Source organism: Harmonia axyridis, chromosome 3 (genome assembly GCF_914767665.1).
Source record: "Harmonia axyridis chromosome 3, icHarAxyr1.1, whole genome shotgun sequence".
NCBI lineage: Eukaryota > Metazoa > Arthropoda > Insecta > Coleoptera > Coccinellidae > Harmonia > Harmonia axyridis.
Genome location: NC_059503.1, coordinates 2,533,812 through 2,546,020, shown reverse-complemented (window position 1 = coordinate 2,546,020; position 12,209 = coordinate 2,533,812). Strand labels below are relative to the sequence as shown.

The following is a 12,209-nucleotide window of genomic DNA, read 5'->3' as shown; positions in this document are numbered from 1 at the left end:
TTTCACAAAGTTTGACTGAAATAGAGAAAATATCGTCTAATACTCGTTGCAAAAGGCAATTCCAACACTCATGCGTTCGAAAACTCGCTCCTTCGTCGCTCGTTTTCGAATTTCGCATTCTTGTTGGAATAAGAGCCCATTCTGCAACTTGTTTTAGAATATACTATTTTTTTAACTGTCTGTCATCAAATCAAGTCATTAAATCAGTTCACAGAACCGACAGAGTTGAGATTTGGAGTGTTGCTATGAAATATCAATTTCAAGCTCCGTGCAAAATGTCAAGCTTCTTTTCTCATTATGGGTAGAACATCAAAAGGAAATGATAGTGAGAAGAAAGAATATGAGTTCTTCCATTATGGGTAAATTTTCTCATTTTAAGTATAGTGCTAAATTGAGATAAAGCAAATTAAGAAAAATATACTCTAGTTATTTCTCTTAACTTTTTCCATCTTGAATTTGGTCGGGTTGGTTATATTCCTTCGAAAACATAGATTTTCTTGAAATTCGATCATTCATAACAATAATTTGAATTCATGTATTTCAAGCATATCATAATTCTCCTTATGAACTGCAATTTATTGAGTTAAAAGCACCATAGAGTAGTGAAAGATTGAATGAAACGTTCTTGTTTTGATGATTTTCATTCAATGCTCTATCCAGCAAAATATCTGAACTTTTTACAATTAAATAGTAGAAAACTTACCTAAAAAGGTATATTCCCCCAGAAAACTTTATTGCCTTTGTAATCATATTACCAATCCCATAGTGCACATTACTTTCACTGATAAAATCTTATAAAAAAATGAAATATTACCCATGAAATTTCGCTCTATATTCCATGTATATAAAAACCTTAAACAGTCATGAAGGTATCAGATCTGATCTACAGTAATAAACAGGAATTTTGAGGGTTTTTACGTTTTTATAACCTTCACAGAAGCATAGGTCAATAAAATTTTTACAAGTTTATTTACGATTCTGTTTGGTGTTTATACCAATGACATTTTTTTTTCAGATTTAATAATATTATTCGGAGACTTATGGGATATTAGTTACTATTTTATGGAGAGACTGCTTAGCAGTAATAAAACTGTAAACTACATGGTATGGATTGGATAGTAGAGTTACAATGTTGAGTAGGCTCAAACAGTGGTTGGTATGTGCTGTAAAATATCTTTATTCCTTTTCTGTATATATAACATTACAAATATAAAATTCACAAATTACATTTCCTCTAAAAACATCAAAAACAACAATCGGCACTATGATTAATCCACATATGGTCTAAACTGTAGAAAACTACCCATATAAGCCACTAAATGGTTATGATAACACACTTTACATACAGCGATAACATTCAACAGTCTTGAATTCTAACGTCTAACATCTCATCTTATACTAATGACGACTTCATTTTTTTTTAGTTGTTTGAGCACAACGATCTCATCTCAAGATGAGTTATGCCTTAGTTAGTGGAAGATAAAATCAGTTCGATACTATGGAAAAACAATGGATTACCCCCAACAAAAAGTATTGATATTGTTCTCAAAACTACGTTATAAATAGAACTGCTAGTATTTTATGATGTTTGATCCGTTAGATCGGAAATTTATCTACTTTCTGTTCTAATAAAAAAGTTTTGAAAGTTATTATGAAACTAAATAACTTTGTGACCTTTTGTTTAGTCCTCGGTGAAATGGATGAAAGAGTACAGTTAACAATAATTATCTTCAAACACTAAAGATCCTCTAAATTATAATCCAATAAAAGTCATTCAATTCATGTCAGCTGTTCCTCAGAGAAATATGTAGGTATATAAATCATACATTGAATTTTCATTTTCGGAAATGAAGTCTTGATACTTTTTGTTGGGTGTAATTATAATAGATAAGCTCCCTTTCAGGTCTGATATATTAGTATTTAAGGCTCCGTTCAGTGACGAAAATAGACACAGTTAAAAAACGATAAAACCATTTCCATTTTCACGTGAAAGACAATTATCACTTTCGTGTAATACTTTTAACGATAACGGGGTCAAAGATTAGTTTGACTCAAATTCGACCATGAATGAGGTGAAATTGAAAGCTACCGACGAATCTAGGAAACTGTATCATACGTTTAGATTAGAGCTATCGATCTACATAGATTAATTATTGTCTACATTTAATCAGTTCGATTTTTTTACAAAAGATAAAAGTTGATATGGAGTTTCTGTAATACCACTCATTATCATCTGTCTATTGATCCTTCCAATCACCCTGCAGTTCGATTTTCGGTCCTTTGAAGGCATACAAGATTAGTTTAATCACGGCGTGTTTTAGGCCAGCTGATGGTCGTCTGGAGGAAAGCACTTCTTTCCGTTGGAGAACGTAGGGAAGTAAAAAAATATATGTTGTTGTTTGTACCGTTGATAATACTGATGATAGTAACGGAAGCTGATATGTCTCCAGGCTAACTGATCACAGAGCACTGCCTCCTGGACGATGGATAACGCCATCCTGGTGCGTGGGTCAATTCCTGCGGAAGACTTTATTGCTTGGTCCTGGCCTCGTCGATGCTCCTTCCGGCCACTATAATGATCACTATGAATACGGCGAGCAGCACTAGGATGCAGCAGATAGCAACCGCCACCATTTTGAACGGTCGTAGAAGAACTGTGCCATCGTGTAGGCACAGATGGGGGCGCCACGGTGCTCGAGTTTGAAATATTGATTGGGGATCTGGCCCGTAGCGGGTGGGAGCGCTCGGAAGGATACTTTGGACGAAATGTTCGAGTCTCGAGAGCGCTTTTGGAGTAGTGGAAGGACTTTGGAACTGAGCAACTGTGAGGAGGCCGTTTATTCTGGCCGCGGCTTTCGGTTTTTTTTTTGGGGGAGAGAGGAGTGGTTCTCGAAGGCTCTCTCGTTGTTTCAACGAAGACGGTTCGATATCTACGCGATGCTGCGATCCGATACGGCTCAAGGGGGGGAAAACATGGGGGATTTTATAGTGAGGGTTTTTTGGATGCTATCAAAGGAATATTTGGGATTTTTCTGGGCGTTTAAGGGTGGTTTTTGGATTGGAATTTGTTTGATGGTTTTGTTGTGGTGGAACTTGTCATTGGGAGTTGGTTGAATCATGATTATGAATAACTATAGATTTAGTTCTTGCGATTTTTTCCACCTATTCCCTGAAGAAACCAAAACAATTACACGAATACGTGTTCAAAAAACTTGATATCTACTTTTGAATCTGTGAACTCATGAGATGAAAATATTTATACTTTCCTTCAGAAAGTGACCGAAATTCAACCGCGAAAGTAAATATTAGTTGAATGAAATTGTATAATTATCCATGGAATTGAAATAATTATTTATGATACAAGTGCAGAAGGCATCAATATTCCTCAACTAGTTCAATATTATTAATCATTCATAAAAAGAGCCTTTTGTACGAGTATTATAACGGGTGTTTTTTTTTTGAGGTATATCTATAACTTTTTGTTGGCAATACTGTTCAAGATGGCGGCCGATTTAACAGTTGTCGAGTGATTTATTCTCAGTTTGGTTTAGCAATTCATCAGGAATGAATAGAGTCACGCCTAAACAACGCTTGCAAATAGTGCAATATTACTTCGAAAATAATGGTTCTGTGCGGAATACGTCTCGCGCACTACGTCCATTTTATTTTGTTTAGCGATGAAGCGCACTTCTGGTTGAATGGCTACGTCAACAAACAAAACTGCCGCATTTGGAGTGAAGCTAATCCTCAAGTGTATGTCGAAACACCGTTACATCCAGAAAAACTGACTATTTGGTGCGCTTTATGGACTGATGGAATCATTGGTCCATACTTCTTCAAAAACGATGATGGCCAGAACGTTACAGTCAATAGTGATCGGTATAGAGCCACGATTACTAACTTTTTCATTCCTGAATTGAACAACCATAATGTCCAGGAGCTGTGGTTCCAACAAGACGGCGCAACATGTCACACAGCTCGTGCCTTAATCGATTTATTGAAAGACACGTTTGGTGACCGCCTAATTTCACGTTTTGGACCTGTGAATTGGCCTCCAAGATCTTGTGATTTAACACCGCTAGACTACTTTCTGTGGGGCTATGTAAAGTCATTGGTCTATGCGGATAAGCCACAAACCCTTGACCATTTGGAAGACAACATTCGCCGCGTTATTGCCGATATACGGCCACAAATGTTGGAAAAAGTCATTGAAAATTGGACGTCCAGATTGGACTACATCCAAGCCAGCCGTGGTGGTTATATGCCAGAAATCATATTTGAACTATAATGCCACAAGATTATCTTGCGGATAAATAAAATTCATGTCAATCGAATAATCCATCGTTGTTTTATTGCAATTTAAAGTTCTATAGCTCTTAAAAAGCACCCTTTATAAGTTGAATAAAATTCTATAATTATCGATGGAATTGGAATAATTATTTATGATACAAGTGCAGAAGGCATTAATATTCCTCAACTAGTTCAATATTCAAAAACGAGCCACTTCGTGGCTCGTTATTGCTGTTATTCAGGCTAGCAACAGAAAGTTCATTTCTGTGATTACCAATTTTTTTGGCCTTGTCAACCACAAAATGGGTAATCACAGAAATGAACTTTCTGTCTCGCTTTCTGTTGCTAGCCTGAATAACAGCTTGCTTATTTTTCATCTCAAACTATATTCAAATCAATTAATTAATTAATTCATTTATAAATTTAAATTATTTCAACTCACTTTATAACAAATTCGAAAATGAGTGTAGCAGAAAACGACAGGTGCTGATTTTGATGGGAGGAAGAAAAATCTTGGGATCACCTATAGTGACAAAATGCCTCGCCATCGCTAGCCAACGCAAAAAAAGCTTTGAACAAGAGACTTGCAGAAGTGAGGAAGTAACCTCTTTGAAGCTATCCCAAATACTGGAGTTGATTAGATCTCTGAGTCTAATCAAAAATACAACTGATAAATCGAATTAAAGGAGCATCAATATCAGAAAACAACAACTGATCTTTTTTAAATTCAACGTGAAATAAGAAAGAGATTTATTTCTGGATAATAACAATTATCCTCAAGAATATAAATACAAAATTTTATCCAATTCTTTTTCGATTAACTCGTACGTTATCGACGTGTTTGAATAAAGAAGAACGAAAGATAAACCGCTACTCGAACCCAAACGAGAACCTAACCGAGACAGCGACAAAATCGATGTTCGGGGTACTCAATCAAAAAAGTGAACGAATTCAAATGGCCAATTCGCTTTTCAATTAACCCGCAACCGAGTCCCCATTTGTGCGTCCTTGGTCGGCGATTTAACGGACACATAATCTATCTTGTTGATGAATCTGACGTGCTGTAGAATCTGAGATGAGCTCTGCAGATTTACCTGTCGCATATGATGTTGAAAATCGATATATGCACCTGTTGAACGTTCGGAGTGTTGCGAAATTAGTGTTTCCTCCGCAGATCGGACAGGAATACTGTTATTTATTGTAATGGATCTTGGGAACGCGAGTTTCCCTCGAATTTGTTTGATTGAATTGTCATTTTCGATGCCAAGGTAACTTGAAGAGTATCGCTGCAAAATGGCGAAGGCGCTGGTATCTTTGTTACGTAACTTGTACAGAGATCTTTCGCTTTGTAATGGATAACATCCTTAAGGTTTCAACAATCTTTCATTCTCGTCGCTATGTCCTTGTGATTTTTTAAAATTGATATCACAAAAAGTTCATTTTCCATTCAAGCTGTATTGATATTCGACTGTTGAACGATCGGAGTTTTAGGGAATTAGTGTTTCCTCTGAAAAACGCCCAAGAATACTTATTTTCGACTGTAATGTATAGTACTTGATCTCAGGAACGCGAATTCTAGTTTAACTCTTAGATTGAAAAGTTATTTTTGATATCGCGGCACCTCGATATTTGGAATGCAGAATGGCGAATGCGCCTTTTGCTTAGTTACCTAAGTTGTGCATTTCTGTTGTCTTTTTTCAATCTGGCTCTGTGATTGTTTATGCATTTGTTCATTCTAATATGATGTTAAAAATTCAGTTCAGATGAATATGTTATTTTCCTTTCAACCTGTACTGTCGTTTTTGATAGTTCAACGCAAATTTCTAATGATGACTCTTCTTAGTATTTCTTAAATCTTTTGATAGTTTGAAATGTGATTATCAAGTGAATACCCACACAAATCCAATTATTTCAATGAAATAATTATAATTATGGAATTGTATAATCATAGCAGTAAAAAAACATTTATATCGATCGATACATGAATATAACAAGAATATAAGAAGACTTAAAGAGTCAAGTTATATACAGGGTGTCCCGTAAAGACCACGTCAAACCGAGGGAGAATATAGATCGAAGGATAACCCACCTGATATGACAAAATTCCCATTATAAAAGTCTTACCGTTTTCGAAATATTTTTTTTTTTTGGAAAATAATGACTTTTTGCCCCTTTAAATAGTTTTGTCCTTACGGTTGGTACAATTTCACACCTTTTTGGTTAATTTTTTCAGTAAAATATTTCTGAAGAATGATTCCAACGTTTACATTGAAAACATCCTCCGAACATTTTAAAGGGGGACTATGAGAAATATTTTTATTGGAAATTTGGGTAGTGGATTATTTTGTTCATGAAGTTTAGCCCATCGTAGTGGAAAAAAATGTACCGAGCTACTGCTGCACATAACACCAATGAATTGTCTATTTTATAGTGATTTCAAAAAGGTATCACACAAGTCATTTGTTATTCAAAGAAAAAAGATATGACTGTTTTTATCCAAATGGGTACGTTTCTGACAAAATCAAGTTTGTCAATTCTGTTAAGAAATCTTCGATGTTGCATTACTTAGTAAACAATGGCAATTGTTCACGTGCGAAAATATTACTTGCATAATTATTCACCTCAACGAAATTTAATTTTGTTGGCAAATTTTGCGAAAATATCATGCACATCCAGATGTTTTTAATAAGATCATTTGGAGTGACGAGTCTTCCTGTACCAAAGATGGGTACGTGAAGACCTAAATCCTATGGACTTTAATTATTGGGGCTGCCTAAAAGACAAAGTATACGCAACACCCATACGTGATGAAGCCGAATTGCGGATGCGTTCTCTTAATTCGGCTTCATCACATATGGGTGTTGCGTATACTTTGTCTTTTAGGCAGCCCCAATAATAAAAGTCCATAGGATTTATGTCAGGTGAACGAGGAGGCCACAAAATTTCACCTTCTCTTCCAATCCACCGGTGGAAATCAGTTCTATTCAAATGTGCGGTAACTTCGAGTCCGTAATGTCCTGGGTATCCATCATGTTGAAACCACAGACTACGTCGCAGCGCCAGTGGCACATCTTCCAATAAAATGGGCAGCTGGTTGGTTAAAAATTCCAAATAATTGTTTGCGTTCAGTGATAGCGGCAGTTCGATCGGGCCCAAAATTGCATCATGTCATGTTTTCACGATCTTTTGATTATTCCTGTCCTATTAAAACCAAAGTTGATAAAATGTTCCCAGCTCTAGACACTTATCCTGCATCATGCCATAGAAATTAACCAGAGTGTATAATAGAGTAACACAGAATCGACATCATCACCAGCCCTTCTCCATAATCAAATTGGTTCACTTCCACCGGAATGAAATTCAAACAACTCGAAGAAATAAATTGGAGGAGACGATCTACGCGAAAGCGGTATAAGGCAGTTACGGAACCCGAAACCACTAACGATCATATAATTTTAATTAACTTAATGAAAGAAAATCCCATTTTCCTTTGATATATCTCTCTCATTCTTCGCGAGGCAATTTCCAAGACAAGAACGATAACATTTTAGTGGGAGCTCTTCCTATTTTTTACGGAGATGACTTTTATGGATTCTTCGCCGCGACATGCAGAAAGAGGAGCCCCCTATCTCTCGATCTCCGTGGTTTTTGACGGTCCTGGCGTGAGGGATATTTATGGCGCGGTTTTTGAGGAGGAGGAGGGTAGTAGCTCGGGCGAAAAAGACTTGAGGGACGATATCAACGTGGTGATTAACGGGGTTATTGAAAACTTCGCGTGATGATAATTTTTCAACAGTATCTTGAGGTTTTATCGTTGCAGTATCCGTTAACGGGCATGGAGAGCAAACAGATCTCGATAGAGACGAAGAACAGATGAAGATTCTGATTATATGTAAAGGGTGGTTTTTTTAGAGCTCTAGAACTTTAAATTGCAATAAAACAACGATGGATTATTCGATTGACATGAATTTTATTTATCCGCGAGATAATCTTGTGGCATTACATTTTAAATATGATTTCTGGCATATGACCGCCACGGCTGGCTCGGATGTAGTCCAATCTGGACGTCCAATTTTCGATGACTTTTTTCAACATTTGTGGCCGTATATCGGCAATAACACGGCGAATATTGCCTTCCAAATGGTCAAGGGTTTGTGGCTTATCCGCATAGACCAATGACTTTATATAGCCCCACAGAAAGTAGTCTAGCGGTGTTGAATCACAAGATCTTGGAGGCCAATTCTCAGGTCCAAAACGTGAAATTAGGCGGTCACCAAACGTGTCTTTCAATAAATCGATTGTGGCACGAGCTGTGTTACATGTTGCGCCGTCTTTGTTGAAACCACAGCTCCTGGACATCATGGTTGTTCAATTCAGGAATGGAAAAGTTAGTAATCATGGCTCTATACCGATCACTATTGACTGAAATGTTCTGGCCATCATCGTTTTTGAAGAAGTACGGACCAATGATTCCACCAGCCTATAAAACGCACCAAACAGTCAGTTTTTTTGGATGTAACGGTGTTTTGACATACACTTGAGGATTAGCTTCACTCCAAATGCGGCAGTTTTGTTTGTTGACGTAGCCATTCAACCAGAAGTGCGCTTTATCGCTAAACAAAATAAAACGGACGTAGTGCGCGATACGTATTCCGCACAGAACCATTATTTTCGAAATAAGATTGCACTATTTGCAAGCGTTGTTCAGACGTGAGTCTATTCATTATGAATTGCCAAACCAAACTGAGAATAAATCACTTGACAGCTGTTAAATCGGTCGCCATCTTGAACAGTAATACCAACTTAAAGTTATATACCTCGAAAAAAAACACCCGTTACAATACATTGAATCATAAATGTACAATCAGTTTTTTAAAATAAAGCCTCGAATTTCGGAAAAACACGGCAGAAGCAGATTTGTACGCATAACTCGAAAATAAACTATATTTCCCATGACCCACTTCTCCCAGTTCCTGTACAACGTGCAAAAAAAAGTTGTCCTCAATTTGTGGATTGAACTGTAGAATTTACGTCGATAAACTCCAACCGAATATCATTTTTCCGTCAAGTTTTCAACAACACGTCTGAACCTGCATCGATTACCTCCATCTTTCATCCTTCTCGCTTTCAGATAGTTTGGAACATTGACTCTGATTTATGTACGAGATAGCGATGTTGCTAGCGTCAAAGTTAATGGTGAAACCAGTTACAGCGGTGTGATATGACACCGAGAGTATGCTACACCTAATATCTCGGAGGTTATATCGGAAGTATGGTACACGTGAGGGACGTTTCTATCGGATTGTGAACACCAGCTAATGATCCATTGGTTATCGGTTGCTGAAAGCTGTTTATCAATTAACTGATTGCCTGATGATTCGTGTTCTCACTTCCTAACTTGGGGAATAGATATTCGTATGCATCACGTAATGCTTAATTGCTCAATTATTAGGATTCGATCTGCACTTTCGGAAGTATAGTTAATGTATAGTAACTTTTGGATACTGTCAATATTCTATGAAATATTTTTCCAGATTGTAACGGGTGTTTTTTTTCGAGATATATAACTTTAACTTGACATTACTGTTCAAGATGGCGACCGATTTAACAGCTGTCAAGTGATTTATTCTCAGTTTGGTTTGGCAATTCATCATTAATAGACTCAAGCCTGAACAACGCTTGCAAATAGTGCAATTTTATTTCGAAAATAATGGTTCTGTGCGGAATACGTATCGCGCACTACGTCCATTTTATTTTGTTAAGCGATGAAGCGCACTTCTGGTTGAATGGTTACGTCAACAAACAAAACTGCTGCATTTGGAGTGAAGCTAATCCTCAAATCCATGTCGAAACACCGTTACATCCAGAAAAACTGACTGTTTGGTGCGCTTTATAGGCTGGTGGAATCATTGGTCCGTACTTCTTCAAAAACGATGATGGCCAGAACGTTACAGTCAATGGTGATCGGTATAGAGCCATGATTACTAACTTTTTCATTCCTGAATTGAACAAACATGATGTCCAAGAGCTGTGGTTCGAACAAGACGGCGCAACATGTCACACAGATCGTGCCACAATCGATTTATTGAAAGACACGTTCGGTGACCGCCTAATTTCACGTTTTGGACCTGTGAATTGGCCTCCAAGATCTTGTGATTTAACACCGCTAGACTACTTTCTGAGGGGCTATGTACAGTCATTGGTCTATGCGGATAAGCATTGGAAGACAACATTCGCCGTGTTATTGTCGATATACGGCCACAAATGTTGGAAAAAGTCATCGAAAATTGGACGTCCAGATTGGACTACATCCAAGCTAGCCGTGGCAGTCATATGCCAGAAATCATTTCTAAAATGTAATGCCACAAGATTATCTTGCGGATAAATAAAATTCATGTCAATCGAATAATCCATCGTTGTTTTATTGCAATTTAAAGTTCTATAGCTCTGAAAAAACACCCTTTACATTGCTTCAAATGATTTATTTTGCCATATTTGAACACGATAGAGGGCACATCTTTAGCACTATTTTTAATTTTCTCCTCCTTATTCTAAGGAGAAAGAAGTAAACTTTGTGTTAATTTCATTATAGTTGATAAAGTACCTATATGTCCCAACACTTACCGCTAGTGACTTGAAGACATATGGCTTGTAGACAGAGGAATGACAGAATAAGACTTCTCCCTGAGATGTGCCGGTGTACTGGGGCCATACTGTGTCCTGCAAAAAAAAATGTTGAAATCAGCATTGATTCCTATTATAGCTTATTTTTAGTTCATTTCAAAAACCATTCAAATATTATTGAATAATATCTTATTTAGTGGTTATTCTTTTTAGTATCCTGTAAAGTTCAAATTTCAATGAACTGCCTGAAGATGCGCAATCGTATTTGAAAGTCTCGAGTCATCTTCATCTGTATTCATTAGGTATTTTTAGATGCTGTTCGTTATTTTTCAAATAAATAAGGAAATTTTTCTTAAACATATGTGTAGAAATTTCGGAAAGATTGTGTTCAAATTTGTTTTCTCTAATTCTGTGGTTATTCCGTTCATTCTTCCACATCTTGTATAACAAAATCGTGCGAGAATATATCAGAAACGCACAGTTTTCATGGTTATATTTTATTATTCTATATTGGTACTCCGAACTTTCCGCCACGGCTTTATCTGTCAATTCATCAATTTGCCTTAAAGAAATTAGTTCTGCCAACCAACATTTTTCAATGCAAAAATCACTAAATTATATTTATGGAAATATTTCATTAATTTCAACGAAAATGCAATGAATTAGAGAATAGTATATTCTAAAACAAGTTGCAGAATGGGCTCCTATTCCAACACGAATGCGAAATTCGAAAACGAGCGACGAAGGAGCGAGTTTTGGAACGCATGAGTGTTGGAATTGCCTTCTGCAACGAGTATTAGACGATATTTTGACTATTTTGGTCAAGTTTTGCGAAATATTGTCGAAATTCAATGAAAAATTCAGATTATATATCCTAGTGACTTTTGTATTGTATCTTGGCAGTTGGTGTGACTGTTACGAAAATTGACAGATTACGGAATTTGAATATGAATCGTATGTTTCGAATTTAGACATAATTTACAATTACACATTAAATTCGTGAATTATGTCTGACGAAATCGATTGAACACTACCAGAATTATGAGAATTTGCGAATATGTAGCAAATGATTTCTCTATATCCCCAAATTATATTATATTTACAATTATTGACGTTTGTTGAAATTTGATAGGATTGGAAGTCAGCATAGACAACCACAAAATGAAAAATATATCTGAAAACGATGCTGTAATGAGTTCATTACAGCACTGTTTTTTAGAACTGTAATGAACTCATTACGATACAGAAATAGAGAAAATAATGTATAATACTCGTACAGAAGGCTCATTCATCCA

General features: G+C 36.4%; 1 protein-coding gene across 4 annotated transcripts in view; it reads right to left on the bottom strand.

The window, feature by feature from the left end:
- LOC123676993 (cubilin) overlaps positions 1-12,209 on the bottom strand; it is a 69,784-nt gene that overhangs the window by 25,302 nt on the left and 32,273 nt on the right. For all 4 annotated transcript variants that reach the window (XM_045613364.1, XM_045613366.1, XM_045613363.1 and 1 more), the window contains exon 2: positions 10,915-11,010. In XM_045613364.1, the coding sequence (XP_045469320.1) occupies positions 10,915-11,002 (88 nt within the window). In that variant the 5' untranslated portion in view covers positions 11,003-11,010. The remainder of the gene's footprint in view (positions 1-10,914; positions 11,011-12,209) is intronic.